Genomic DNA, 15,852 nt, shown 5'->3' on the forward strand with positions numbered 1-15,852 from the left:
TATCTTAAGTCTATTTCAAGGCTTTTTTTCATGGAAATAGAAATGGAGGTTAATAAAGATGATTCATTTCAGAAAGCTACAGTTCACTGTGCTAGAATAAAGGTGTTAAGTGCCCAAACTGCATACAAATGGCATCCATGGATCAATTATTCCACCAAAAGGGTTGGCTTTCCTCCTTAACCCCCCTTCCTTTCAGCCTAGAACTAGTTTCTCAATTTATACTTGCTTCATTACACTACTGAGATGACGACAGTAGTGTAATGAACTAGCACAGGAGAGGGGAGTGTCCCCCACCCACCTTCGTGTTGCTCTTCCCTCTTCTCTACCATCCCGTCTCATCTCCTCATTCCTCCCAGAAAGCCCATCTGTCCTTAACTCCAGAGTAACTAACTGTCCACTACATAAAATCTCAGAGAAGCTTTTTGGGTTTACAAATACATACCTGTATTTTCATTTTGTCTACCTTTCTTGAGTTAGGGAGGAAAATGAGAAGGGTAACAAGGAACTTTATTTGCTTATCCCTAGGAATTCTGAAAATCTCTAGATAGCAACAAGAAACTGGAGGTTAGTATAGGAATAAGAAAGTTCTGTGAAAACATGTAACAAATGGGTTGCAAAAGAACTGCTTGGAACAAGCAAGTTGAGACTGTAAAAGAAGGAGGCACAGAGGCCAATCACCAAAGCTGGGTTACTAAGAGAGCATGACTAGGCGTATTACAGAGGTAGGAAGTTCAGATTTAGCACTTTGTGGCTTAGCATTATTTAGCCTGCTTTTTGAAATGAATTTTAGATCATTCTTTCAGGACACTAGAATGGTGGAACTTCAAGGAATAGCCATTCCCTCTACATCCAGTGAGACCCCAAGTCTACCACACTCAATCACATTTCTCTTCACACCATAATCTCAATCACCTCTGATCTTTAACAGTTTTCCTGTGCTCTGATTAAATATCAACAAAATTGAGAATATTAGAATCATATTTAGAAGCAGACTGCAATCTCAGATGAAAATTGGTAGACAACTGATTTTCTAAAAATATATGCGGGGGGGCTTCCCCGGTGGCGCAGTGGTTGAGCCTGGGTTGTGAAGCTGCCCGCAGCCTCTGCAGCGCTGGTTCGATCCCCAGCTGCTCCCCAGCCACCAGAGGAGGGTCCCCCATGGCGCACAGACCTCTCCTGCCGCCCGCTGCTCCCCTCAGCAGTGTACTTCGGTCCTTCTGCCTACTCTGCTCCCCGCTCTGGCTCTGGTGAATTCTCTCACCCTCCTGCGCTTCTGACTGTACCCAGTGCTTGTATAAATAAATAAATAAATAAACAAACAAATAAATAAATCTTAAAAAAAATATATATGCAGAAAAAATAAGCCTGGAAGAAGATACACCCAGGTAATAAATTAATTTATTCACTTGTACTTTGAGCTCTTATAAAAGAACATACTGCTTTTTTTTTAAAAAAAGCTATTTATCAGTCTTTAAAAGCATGGTGCTGAAGCAGGGCCTTTAAATCTAACCCTGCACTATCTGATACAGTAGCCACTAGGTCAAATGGCAATTTAAGCTTAAATTGCTTAAAACTAGTTGCACAAGACATTTCAAGTGCTCGACAAGCTACATGTGGTTAGCAGCTCTCTTAGACAGCACAAATACAGAAAATTTCCATCATTATAGAACAGTCTCTCTAATAGCACCACACTAATTAAATCAAAGATACTATTCAACACAACCTAGTACTAAGATTGAAAGGTTAGTGCTGCCTTTAATAGTGCTGCCTTTACAGACCTTCAGAAATAACCGCATCCTAGCTTCATCCTTTCATTCCAGATCTAGTTTGGGATTAGGAGCTTATGAAATAAATATATTCAATAGTACCACTTTTCATGGCCTAAGATAGTACCTTGCTTATACAAGATGACCTATCTGTGTTTCCTGAGTGAATTAATTTCCTTTACAAAGTGTGTGTTTTCACAGAAACAAACTTAAACACTACCTTTATGTTCTAAGTATTGGTGAGTTTTTATAAAACCTCAGTTGCCTAACAAGAGCTACATCAGAGTGAAAACCCACAGGTCAGGGCTAGAAAGTGTACTTTTAGCCCTAATTCTGTTAGTTTCCCTATACCATGAATAATACACATCCTCATTCTTGTCAGTTTAAAGTAAACAAATTCTTTAGTTTCAATTAAATAAGCAAGAGAAAGGCATGAATCAATACACTTGTGACAGACAGACATAGGTTTGTAAAAATAAGTTTTCATCAATAAAACCAAGTGGTAACTTGGATTTAACTTCAACTCTCCTGGGGAAAAAAAAAAGCTTACCTCAAAGCCACTAAATATACATGGAGAAAAAGGTCAGACTGAAAGATACTGACACTTTGTAAGATGAGACACTAAGAAATGCAATATTTTCTGCATTTTTCTTTAATAAATCACTCAGCTACCTTCTTAAAAATTTACTATGAAGCAATGTACATATCTGATATATTAAACAGTTAGCTAAATCAAGTGACTTCCGCAATCAAGACCAAAAATTATAGCTTTATGAACCTTGACTATGACTGAGGGAAAAATATCCCATAATTGGCAAAATAAATTCTTTTTTTTTTAAAGATTTATTTATGCATACAAGAAATGGGGTATAGGCCAGAGGTGCGGGGGTGGGGGGGATGTTGGTGAGAGGATTCACCAGAAACAGAGTGGGGAACAGAACAGGCAGACTGACTGAAATACACTGCTGAGGGGAGCAGCAGGCGAGGCAGGAGAGGTCTGCTGCGCCATGTGGCCAGCTGGGGATCGAGCTTGTGCTGAGAGGCTGCGGATTGCTTCATAGTGCTGTGCTAACCCCTTCCGCCATGACGGAGGCCCAGCAAAATAAATTCTATTTGCAGGCAAAACAACTGACTAGTAGGGAATACACAGAGTTAATGGCTTGTGTTCAGACCAAAGACCTGTATGATCTTGGGGAACTCACTAAGTACTTCTGTGTACTTCATGGTTCTCCAATGCACATGGAAGTAATAATTTGGAACTAAGGAAAAAAGGTTTTCTACAAGAGTACAAATAATCAGAACAATTTCACTTCAATATAACCCATTTAGTCTGGACACACTACAAACCAGGCTAATTTTCCTTTTGTGTAAGGCCCACACAAAAATATTTCCACAAAAATTTACTTCTCTGACAACTTCTCTTCCTGAGGCTTCATTTCTTTATTAAACTATTTTAGTGAAAAAAAATTATCATAGAATTAAACTTACAGTGAGGAGAACACATTTGCTTATTTATGAATTATTTCATTTTTCTGAATATCACAGACCCTTAGGGATAGAAAAGATCATTGACTATATAGTACTACATGTGACTGTTCTAAGATGCTCATTCACATTTTAATATCTCTGAAATGGATGTATTGCAATTGAAGGCAACTTACCACTACAACTGACAATGCCTTCTTTCTTACAAGAAGATAATGGTACAAAAAGTAAGGGCCTCCTTGGTGACACAGGGGTTAAAATTTTAGCACTATCAAGCTATCACCAGCCACTGCGGCATGAGTTCCATCCCTGGCCAGGGAGCTGACCCACATGGCTCAGCAGACCTCTCCTGTTTCACCCACTGCTCCCCTCAGCAGTGTATTTCAGTCAATTCACCTGTTCTGCTCCCCAGTCTGTCTCTGGTGAACCTTCTCACCTCCCACACCCCTGGCCTATACACCAGTTCTTGTATGCTTTAAAAAAAAATAATTTTTTAAAAAAGTAATGATAAGTGTTAAAATCAGTGGTATCTTGGATTTAATGAAATGTGGTATTTGGAATTCTTAGGCAATCTCCCAGGTAGGCAGTAAGCAATAACACCTTGCCTATCTATCCTGTTAAGAGTTACATAGCTCTCTGAGCTTGGACCTAGTTTGTGGAGACATGGATAAAGGCACTAAAGAAGGTCTGAATTGTTGGTAAAAACAGGACCCATTACAGTGCCTCCCTGAGGAAAATGGTGAAAAAAACTGAAATCAGCCAGTATGCAAAGTACACTTCTTCCTTCTGGGGCAAAGTCAAAAGAGGTGAGTTGTGGGGTTCTGTCACTGTGCTTCCTGCATGAAAACGGTGCCTGGACCTCCTCACCACTTCTGTTGTCACAGTAAAGTCTACCATCAGAAGAATGAGGAAATTGAAGACCAATAGAAATTTCACCATTTGAAACATTGCTAGCCTATAATAAATGGGTTAATTTATGCAAAAACACTTCAAAAAGAGCACATAATCTATAATTCATGTGTGCATGTATACAGAGAAAAAATTCTTTGAGCTATCAGAAATAAAAATGGTAGTGAAATTTAATCAAGGTAACTTAATTCCTTTATAATTTTCTGTGCTTATATGCTTTTATAACAAATATATTCAAATTTTAAGTAAAATATATTCAAATTTTATTTTTAAGAGAAACTGTTGTGGTTCTTTATATATTCTGGGAACATTTAATAGTTCACGCAGCATTTCTTTTGATGACTACAGATCAGTCAGCATTTAATTCACTATTTCAAACTGGTCAAAATAAGCATGTAAAAGTGTACTAACATCAATGTTACTAATGTTGCAAACAATCTTAAATTTCATTTTTATAATTTAATGAAATTAATTGCCTGTTTTTTTAATATGCCTATGTGAATATTATCCATGACAAGCTAAGGAATATTAAATAGGGTAGAAACGTTACTTCAAATCAACAGAAAGTATACAAATGATCTTAATTTTTATTGTTTAGTAGTAAATCTACTCAGGATTTCACTAAAACAGAACTAATATATTTTTCTCTATGTGAAAATTAACCTAATTGCTTATGTTTAAGATTCATGATTTTTATCAGCTGAAGAGTTAAGCTTAATAAACCTGTAAGATCTTAAACTAAAACTATTAGTTTAAAAACTAAAAAAAGAAAACGGAATGAAAATGTCAGTGTTTCCACTAATTCAAATTACTCTTATAACTATAAAATACTTTCAAAAACAAAATATTAAAGCTAAACTCCCCTCATTTTTTAAGGAGTTTTCTTTCCGAAGAAAAAACATTCTGGGCAAATCCTCAGAGGAATGAAGTAGAAGTCATAAAGTAACAAGAATGATATATGAGAGGGGGTGGTGCTTTAGATCAAAAAGAAATCATACCATGGACTGTAAGTACATATTTCCAACCTAAGAATACATGAAAGGCTGGGCAACTATAGTGATAGCAATACTAACTAGAATTAAATGTTAGTATAAACCAACAAAAAAAATTATACATACGCATTTAATTCTAAGTAAAAATTCCAATTTTGTGTTTAAACATGTCTTTAATTAAAGCAAGACTGAAAAATTAAAAGGAGCTTATACATATGAAATACTGTCACGATACATGAACATAAAGGATATTAATGGGCTAGGGAAAATATCTGATAGTACTTAAATGGTTGCCTAATCACCAATAGGACTGATGAAAATGTTGAAAAGGTCAAAGTCTTGGGTCCAAATGACTATGATACCCTCCACAAATAAATCCTGAGAGGATATTTGTCACCAGTAAGTATAGTCATTAAAGTAACCCCTGAGTTCAATAGCAATTCCTGAAAGGGGTTTTAAAAAATCCAAACAAGGGGCCTCCCTGGTGGCACAGGGGGTTAAGATGCAGCACTATGAAGCTATCCACAGCCACCGCAGCAGGAGTTCCATCCCCAGCCAGGGAGGTAACCCACATGGTGCAGCAGACCTCTCCTGTCTCACCCACTGCTCCCCTCAACAGTGTATTTTTTTAAAGATTTATTTATTTATGCATATAAGAGCTGGGGTATAGGCCAGAGATGTGGGGGATGAGAGGATCCACCAGAGACAGAGTGGGGAGCAGAACAGGCAGACTGACCAAAATACACTGCTGAGGGGAGCAGTGGGCGAGACAGGAGAGGTCTGCCTCGCCATGTGGGTTTCTCCCTGGCTGGCTGGCGATCCAACTCATGCTGCAGAGGCTGTGGATTACTTCATAGTGTGGTGCTTAACCCTTTGGGCCACCAGGGAGGCCCAGCAGTGTATTTTAATGGATCTGTCTGTTCTGTTCCCCACCCTGTCTCTGGTGAATCCTCTCACCCACCTCATCTCTGGCTTGCACCCCAGCTCTTGTATGCATAAATAAATCTTTAAAAAAAAATTAAAGGGCCTCCCTGGTGGTGCAGTGGGTTGAGCGCTGCACTGTGAAGCTGTCACAGCCTCTGCAGCATGGGTTTGAGTCCTGGCTGGCCAGGGAGCTATCCACATGGTGCAGCAGACCTCTCCTATCTCGCCTGCTGCTCCCCTTAGCAGTGCTTTCAGTCCATCTGCCTGTTCTGCTCCCTACTCTGACTCTGGTGGATTCTCTCACCCTCCTGCACCTCTGGCCTATACCCTAGCTCTTGTATAAATAAATAAATCTTTAAAAAATTTTTTAAAAATTAAAAAATTAAAAATCCAAGCAAAACAAAAACCTTTAAAATAAATATAATACATGTATCTAGTTTGAAAAAAGGTAATATTCACTTGGAAATAAATGCATCAGAAAATCTCACTGTCACCAAGAGAAATGAACACGTAAGTATAGTTTAGAGGCTCTAAAAAATTGCAGGAAAACCTACAGTTGTTATTTAAAAAAAATTAAATATACTTACACAGTAGCTCTTCAGCCTGATAAAATCTACAGTCATTGGAATCGATCTATCACTGTTTCTGTTCAGTGCTTTGATGTAATCCAACAGATCAGCGAAGAATTTATAGCCCCCCTTGAGCACACAGAGGGCTACAATGTGATGGCCTCCCATCTCCTTCATCACATCTCGAGCAAGTCGTTCAGTCCTATAGAGATAAAATCAGAAATTAATTGATATCATGATAGGAAGATACTTAGACTTTATAACAAACATCCTTATGCATCAAACTGCCGCTAAACATATTCTTTGACCTCATGAAGTATATTCCTGCTTCAGAAATATAAAATAATGCAACCTTTCGGGGGTAATTTCACAGTATTAAAACATCCAATGAATACCTGCCCCTTGGAAGTGCCCAAACATGTAAAAGGATGTTTGTTCCCTTCTAGAAAGATCTGTAGAAGCAAAATAATAGAGGCAACTTACATGTCCATCAATAGGGGACTGGTTGAATGAATTATGGTACATCCAGAAAGTGGAATGCTATGCAACCTTTAAAATATAAGGGACAGGGCCTCCCCAGTGGCGGAGGTTGAGCGCTGGGTTGCAAAGCTGCCCGCAGCCTCTGCAGCGCTGGTTCGATTCCCGGCTGCTCCCCGGCCACCGGAGGAGGGTCCCACATGGCGCGCAGATCTCTCCTGCCGCCCACTGCTCCCCCCTCAGCAGTGTACTTCGGTCCTTCTGCCTGCTCTGCTCCCCGCTCTGGCTCTGGTGAATTCTCTCACCCTCCGCGCTTCTGACTGTACCCAGTGCTTGTATAAATAAATAAATAGATCTTTTTTTAAAAAAAAAAGACTGTATAAAAAAAAGAAAATATAAGGGACAGCTATGGATGTACTGCTATGAACAAAGTCCAATAAATTTTAGATCTATATGATAGTATATATTTATGTGTTAAACTGTATCTATATATTTACACATAGTACATGTGCATAGCCAGTACTTAGAGAGGAAATATGGATAGAGCCGAGAGGCAAGAACTTTACCCTTCTCATTTATAGCCTCCATAGTCATATTTTACAATTTTATAATTTACAATATTATATTTTACAATATTATTTACAATATTTTACAATATTATAATTTAAAAATCAAGAACAAAATAGCAAGACACACATGCAAGTATTTAAATACCAAGTAAGGTCTTTTCATGGCAATTCATTTAAGGGGAAATTTTCAAGCTAGATGTGCCAAATAATCAAAATCTGACCTTGTTTTCATGTGATTCTGCCCTAACAACAGTACCTTGTTCAGGTTGCGAAAACAAAGAAAATGACTAGAGTTCATTCTTCTAATCTCCCTTCATGGTTTACTTTATTCTACTCCCCCACAGATTCCCAGTATACCATGACTTATACTGGGTAATTAATAAGCCAGTACTCCCCTTTTTTAGTAACAAGGGCTTTTAAAATAGAAAGAAGAAAGTGTCTATTATTTGACAAGCTGGCCTAATTTATGTTCCAATATCAACTACTCAAAACAATTGCTGACACTTGAAATTAACAGAAAAAAAAAAAAACAAGTTCAATTTAAGATCTTACTAACCTGTCCATAATTAGTCCATGAGGAATAAACACCTTTTCCAAATCCTCAGCATAATGATTAGGTATACAAAATAAATCTAGGTCATACCCTGGTTCATCATCACTAATCTGTAAGAGAAATATGTTTCAGTATGAGATTTCAGGGCACAAACCCTTGATCGGATTTAAGTACTGAAAAACATTAACCCATCAGAGAACTTTAGCGTGAGATATAAAGAACTTTCTATAACTTTGTAGGAAAGATAATGAACTATAGTTATACAAGAAATCAACTACATGTTTTAGAGATTAATAGTTAAAGTTGTCAAAGTCAAATTCTATGATACAAAATTTCCTTTAGTTCGGCAAAAAGAAAAAATGTGAAAGAGCTAAGACAAATGTGGCAAAATCTTGATATTTTAAACATGGTGATGAGTATGATATTCATTATATTATTCAGTCCAATTCTGCGTATTTGACAACTTAAAATATTTTTAACACACCATAACTTAACAAGTTAGAATATCACACTGAACAAGAAAAACTGTTGTTTCCTATCCCAAATCCAAATAACCTCTCTCATCTCAAATCACCAATAAAAGGCTAAGTAAAAGTCTGAGATTGTTATGATCAACACATGAGGTGCCTTTATAGTAGATACTCCAAGACTGTGTAGGAACACATATTGGTCGTCATGGAATGCTCAGTTCCTGGCATACAAAATACTTAATAGCACTGATGATATGGTACCTGTGGTGGCAAAATGTACTATGAGTACAGTTTTATAAATATTACATATGCATCTATGCAGACACGAAAATAAAATCATAAAAACTATAATCTTGGGGAGAAGAGTTAGTGATTTTACTTAGTTCTTTATACCATATATTCCAAATTTTCTCCTGTGAGGATATACTGCTTTTTGAAAAAGTCAAGTCTCTTATAAATTATTTTTTATATTATATGCTTTTATATTTTTATATAAAAAGTATAGGGAAATTAGTAAATATATTAAAACAAATATACACACAAAATAGTATAATACATAAGAATAAAAAAGGAAGGAGGGAGAGAAAAAAGGAAGGAAGGATGAATAAGGTGGAATGTACCAAACTACGGTTAGTTAAGGTAAGTGAAAACTTGCCACTCTCCACACTTGTATATTGGCTTTTTTCCATTTGTCAACTTTACTTTTTTATTATAGTTGATTTATAATTCCCATTTACCCTAGTCAAAGCTCATTCAAAAATCAGAATTATAATAATCTATCTCACCTGATCTTCAAGACTAAACTGATGATATAAGCTTTGGCAGTTTTCAAGAAATATTAGTCAAACCATAATTAGATCTCAATGTATCAGTCAATATTCAAGATCAAGTCTTTCAGGCAGCAATGTATAAAGTGCTTAAGGATAGTAGCTTGGCTTTCAATAAATTTTAAAAACACACATTTAATATTTATATTATTCATGAAATTCCTAATTACATTCTGAGAAAATTGAGGTTCATGTTGTCTCTCTTTTAGTCCCAAAAGCTCTGTTTTGAGTTATCCAGACTTCGTGGAATTTTGGGTATTTTTCATGTCAGGCTGGAAATACCTGCACACCACTTATGCCTGTGCATAGGGCCAGGAGGCTGGCAGTTATTTAACTAGATGAACAAGGATATGCCCCCAGGCATAGCCCAGCACGTGGGGTGCAGAGAACTTTGAAGTCAATACTGATTTGTTTTTAAACAAATGTGCATTAATTTCATAAGCAGGAAAAAAAATCTATACGGGGGAAAAAGATTAAGCCAGAACCTCTAAAACGAAGTGCTAATATATCTGCTAAAGATTCACATCATTCTTATATCAGAACACATTTACTACAAAAAGAAAGGAAATGAGATATTTGTGTCACTTTTTAGGAGCATTTTGAGAGTACAACTTTAGTAAACTATAAACTGAAATGTAGTTCAAGTTTGGGGAAAAGAAGATAGGCCTGCTTAATCCTATAAAGTGAGAGAATAAACACTCATGTCAGGCTCATCAGAATATATCTACTACCTGCCAAGAATGAAAACGTACCATTTCATAGTGCTTGAAAATCAAGAAAATTCACAGCACCAAAAAGGCTTCCCTACAGCTTACTCATGCCCCTCCCTCCCAATTACTCACTGTTCTTGCCACAAGCATAAAGACCACCTAGGACTCTTTGAAATATGAAACACCGTCTACGGCCATACCACCCTGAACGCGCCCGATCTCGTCTGAAATATGAAACACCTGTAAAGAGCACTGCTTCTGTGAAAATGGCTTAGTGCTTGTAAAGAGCACTGCTTCTGTGAAAATGGCTTAGTGCTTAGCTACAGGTTCTGTAGGCAGTCTAAGATCTTCAAGGGTCTTGTCTGTCTCATCAAAAGCCAATGTGAACTCTGTCCAGAGTTCATCCCAGGCAGTCTAATACAGACACACCAGCAGGTACATACTCCCAAATAGGGATTCTATTTCTGTCAACAAACCAAATGAATTTCCAATGCGCAAGTTTTTGTTTTCAATCAATACTATTAGATTTATAGATCACGTTTAATGTCAAAGGGTCTGTTTGTTACTACAAGCGTAAAAAACAGATTAATACAAAAAAAAAAAAACACAGATTAATACAACTTCCCAAAAGGCAAAAATAAAAATTCTTAAAACTTGCATTGCTTGAGGTACTTTAGGGATAAATTCACAATTCTGCCATAATAAGTGAGCAGGGCATACGCACGGAGGTCCTAATGTCAGAAAGACATGACTGGCTGTGGAGAACTAGTTGTCAAAAGTGGACAAGGGTACAGAGGGGCTCATTATCTAATTACGTCTGCTTGTGGATGTTTCAAGTAAGTTACCTACCATTTACCCAGACAGTTCAGAAATCTGCCTGCATATCCTCAAAGCCTTACAACACACCTCTCAAATGGTAACCTATCAACAATATACTTGTTAATGCTAAAATCTATGCAGGTACATTTATTAATATGAAAGAGCATTGAAAAAATATAACATCAATATCTACCTTCTCTGTTTGTCTAGAATCAAAGTCAATACTTTCGCTGTCATAAATTACTGAAATAATTTTTCTTTCCAGTAAAACTGACACTGCAAATTCTTAATAATTATGTGTCACATCAATAACAATGGTTTTCATAAGTGAAAGTTTTTGTGGTCTAAATATAAAATTTCTAATTCAAAGATATATTATCTAAAATTACAGTAAGCAAGAAAATTAACCCAAGTTAAGACAGCACTTGCAACGTCAATCTGTGAGTAGGACTGCTTAAGTCTGTGGTCAAAAAATGACAATGTTTGTGGATTCAAACAGAATTAAATGAAAATAAGTCTTAGATGAGCTATGTGAATTAAAAGATGTACAATAGTAGACAAAACATATTTTTGTTTTATTTCATAACCAAAATTTCCAAGTTTCTACAAAGGGCAGAAATTGGTAGGTGGAGTATTTTTTTTTTCCTTTTATAGTCAGATACCTTAAAATTCTCAAAAATCACCATATCAAGCAATAAGCCTCCCTCTTAGATAATTTGTCGTAACTCAGGGAATTGTAAACCAAAATTATGAATTATTGATACATCTATTTCTAAATGTTAAATTATTTTTAACATTATACATATAACTTGTTTTTAAGACTGATATAAAAATGGAAGTTGAAAACTATACTATTATTTTAGTATTTTCAACTTCCATTTTTATATCAGTCTTAAAAACAAGTTACATGTGTAACTTGCCTGCCCTCAATTCCAAGAGTTAAAGAATTAAAAGGGCTTAGAAGAATCCAAGGGTTTTAAGAATTAAAACCAGCCTTCTTAACTATTCAAGGCAGGGATAAATTATTAGCTGATCTAGTTAACTGGGTCCATAACTATTAGATGTGCAAGGACATGAATTTATCCAGCACTATGACCTTTCCTTACATTAGTGTGCACAGTGGAATAATAGGCATGTTCATGCTGAACACAAAAAATACCTATCAATTATCTGAAGTACAGAGTTGAAGATAGTTGTTTCATAACAGTTTGAAGTTTTCATCTGAATTCTGATTAGTAGCAAATTATTCTAATGTTAGTAATTTGGTAGCCAATGGTAGGAAAATAGCAATAGAGTCTCAATATTAATATTAATGATGGTGGTGCACTTTTATAGCATCAAAATCCTACTGAATCCATACAATACAAAATTACAGAAAAGCATGAGTACATTAGTACGTCTTTAGCATCTCTTCACTACAGGCAGGAAAAATGACATGATCCACTGGTTAATGAACTACAGCAAACTAAAAGGAAATACTGAGACTTCTCTGCTGGTCTGGTTGGTCCTTTTGTCTTTTTCCCACCTTCTGCCTATGAACTTTCTGCAAACAATGGACAGAATACAAAACAGATCTACAATATGGGTGTCACAATACAAAATTTGCAGAATGAAACCTCCAAATTGAACTCCACTTCTTGGTGGCCACAAAGAATAATTTTGGTCTATTCTGACTAATGTCAATCAAAGCCCTATTGATAAAAACTGTAGGGTTGTGGACTAAAAAAAAAAAAAAGCATTATTTCATCAATTCTTTAAAAACTGACAAAGATTTAAGACCAGTTAGTATAGGATTACATTTCTAGCACTACCATTGTGAAATTTAGACGATAATGTATTTACATAATGCATCTCTGATGCTTCTCACATTAATTTGCAAAAATTCAGAACTTAGTCTTAATTCAAGCATGTCAACTTTACCCTGGCAGTTTACTATGATAGTTACAAACAGCATGGGTTATAGTAGGCAGATGTTGGAGCTCAGTTCTTCCAGGAGATGTTGGGCAAATTACTTTATCAATCTGTGCTTCCAAGGTCATACTAGTGTTTATCTACCTCACAGGGTCCATATTGTGTAACTTTAGGACATTTATGTTCGATAATGTCTGCAGAATATTAACCTCAATGCCTGAAATACAATAAGCACTTAAAAAAAAAAACAGCTACTATTGTCACTATGGACTTGACAGTGGAGAGATCAAGAACAGATTCTGGGATAGATAACTTAGATTCAAATTCTAGCATTGCCGAGTGATCTTGGGCAAGTCACTTAAATTCTCTACTAAATCACTTTTTTCATTCATATCATACCAGTTTTTAATATATGTAAAGGGCTTAGAGCAGCAGGTAGTAAGCACTACTTAAATGTTTGTTATTACTAACATGCAGACAATTTCTGGGAAGGAAATACAAAAAGGAACAGGAATTTGCAAACTAAAAACACAAAGACTATCTTGATGTTCAAGCAAAACTAATAATAGCCAGTTCTAGCAATAATAGTGTATACTAGGGCAGGCATCATAGCTCAAAGTGAAAAGTACCTCCAACTTCCTCAGTAACTAAATAAAAACCACTACCGCTGTTTTTTGAGTTTCTACTAGAGCACTTAAGTGCAAAGGCTCTTGAGAGCCGCCAAGGTTTCAGTCTGAGCCCCCTCTTTAATAAACGTGGGAGCTAGGCACACACACACACACGTGTTAACAGGTCACTTCATCTCTCTAAGGCTTCAGAGATTTCACCTCTCTGGTAATAATGGGGTTGTTCTGAGAACTAAATAGGACGGTGTGGGTAAACATAAGGATAGCTATTATTACTATTCCCAGTTAAGGACAGTTTAGAGGTGGTTTATTCCCCTAGCATGTCTTACAATCTTTTCAATAGCGTGAGATCGCATCCTTAAGCCCAGAAGGGTAAAGTAAGTTGCCCAAGGCCACACTGCTGGTCCACAGCTCTTTAACTTGTCACAAAGCCCAGTATGCAACAGAATCCTCCCTTTCTTGGGCACGAGTGGTTAATTATTTAAGTTATTCATTCAACAAACCATTAGTGAGAATTTCTTATGAGCCTGGCAACCGGTGCTATGCTTAAGGTTACAGTTGTGATTCCTGCGATAAAGTTTATGCTTTAGTGCGAGCGACAATCAACAGGTCATCAGATGACTGCTAAAACAGCAACGACGATGAGGATGGAGACTCTGCAGGCTAAGCGGTGGGAGGGGGTGCTTTAGCAAATAGAATCAGAAAGGGGGCGGCTCGGCCTGTTCGAGAAACAAGAAAAAGAATCAATGAAGCTGGAGACAGGATAGGAATGCTGTTGACGGTACGAATGTCCTTGACGGGAAGGAGCAGGAACACGTTTGTTGTCCCCTGAAGCCTAAAGAGCAAGGGATCCGGACTTCGGCGCAAGGGAATCCGAGGCCTGGCTTCCGCAGGGCGGTGGAGAGATTACCTAATATCTTTTCATGATTTTTCTCGAGTGTAAAACAAGCTCGGCATGGCGACGGCGACTGCGACCGCGGGGGGGGGGGCAGGGGGTTCAATGAGGCCACGCGCGTGCCCACAAGTCTTCCTCATGAATTTGCAGACCCCAATGAAAGGGCCGGTCCTCACATGCTCTCCATGTGGCGTTTCACGCCAGCCGCCTCTCCAGCTACCCAGGGAGCCTCGCCGCCATCCCGACGCCAGAGAAGGGCCTCTCCCGAGCCAGCGCCCACCCTCTGCCTCCAGATTCTTCCCGAACCCGACCCCGGCCGGCGGCCGCCCGCTCGCCAGAGCACATGTCAAATCCCAACGCCATTGCCTCCCTCTCTGCCCACACGCAGCCCTCTCGCCCCCGGCGATCCAGAGGCGGAGCGCACCCCAAACCTCGCCCCGCCAAACCCCGCCCACGTTTCCCCCGTCCCGCCGCCCCGGGGTGACCTCAGGCCCAGCCCGGGGAGTTGAGGTCGTCCCCCGCCTTCGGCGCGTCCAGCAGGCGCTCGTCCTGCGGGTCCCCGCGCCTCAGGGCCGGGCCGCTGCTGGCGCTGCGGGCCGAGCTGCTCACCACGACGCTGGGGCTGCGGGTCGCCATAACGGAGATAGCGGTCGCGTGGCCTGAGGGCAGTCTGAGGAGAAGGAAGCCGGCGGCGGAGTCCTAGAGGAGGCAGAGGCGTCGCAGGAGTAGGCGCCGCGGCGGGAAAGCCCACAGTCGCGCCCGAAAGCTCTACGCCACCGCGGGTCGCTGAGCGGAGCCGGCTCCGCCCCGCCCGCCCCCGCCCCGGCCCCGCCCCCGCGCCGCCCAGGCCCCGCCCCCGCGCCGCTGCCGGCGCCGACCGGTTTCCACTCGCGAGGTGGCCGTGGCGATTTTTTTTCCCCAAGCCGTGGCGTCTCCTGCGACGCAGCTTCTATCCCTCTTTCCCCCAGTTTTCTCTCCACCTAGCGTCCCCCGCGTTTCTTTATAGCGGCCCTAAACCGGGGACCGGCTTCTGGGGCTCCAGTCACCAGATGGCTCCTCTCGCTGGACGTCCCTTCCGCCAGACCAGGCGCTGCACTGCAGCTTCCCTTTTCCTGATTCGTAACCCAGTTCCTCCAAAAACCCTTAACGGGTTCTGTGGGTTGGGACTTAGAGTCCTAAGGTCAGCCAGAGCAGTGTGCACATACGAAATGATCCCGTTAACTGTACTCTGACCTTGTGCAAATCAGACTCCATGAGCCTCTCTGTTGACCTGAGCATGATCCTTCTTAGGGAGAGAGGAGATCCCACATGTCTGTACGTATGAATATGTATCTCGATAGGTATGTATAT

General features: G+C 39.3%; 1 protein-coding gene across 1 annotated transcript in view; it reads right to left on the reverse strand.

The window, feature by feature from the left end:
- HPRT1 (hypoxanthine phosphoribosyltransferase 1) overlaps positions 1 to 15,277 on the reverse strand; it is a 29,485-nt gene extending 14,208 nt beyond the window's left edge. The window contains exons 1-3 of the mRNA XM_037511914.2: positions 15,112 to 15,277; positions 8,248 to 8,354; positions 6,664 to 6,847 (exon numbers count right to left, since the gene is read on the reverse strand). Coding sequence (XP_037367811.1) covers positions 6,664 to 6,847; positions 8,248 to 8,354; positions 15,112 to 15,138 — 318 coding nt within the window. The 5' untranslated portion in view covers positions 15,139 to 15,277. The remainder of the gene's footprint in view (positions 1 to 6,663; positions 6,848 to 8,247; positions 8,355 to 15,111) is intronic.
- Between the last annotated feature and the right edge of the window lie 575 nt (positions 15,278 to 15,852).

The sequence above is a fragment of the Talpa occidentalis genome, unplaced genomic scaffold, assembly GCF_014898055.3.
Source record: "Talpa occidentalis isolate TD23 unplaced genomic scaffold, MPIMG_talOcc4v2.1 talOcc4.15, whole genome shotgun sequence".
Lineage (NCBI taxonomy): Eukaryota > Metazoa > Chordata > Mammalia > Eulipotyphla > Talpidae > Talpa > Talpa occidentalis.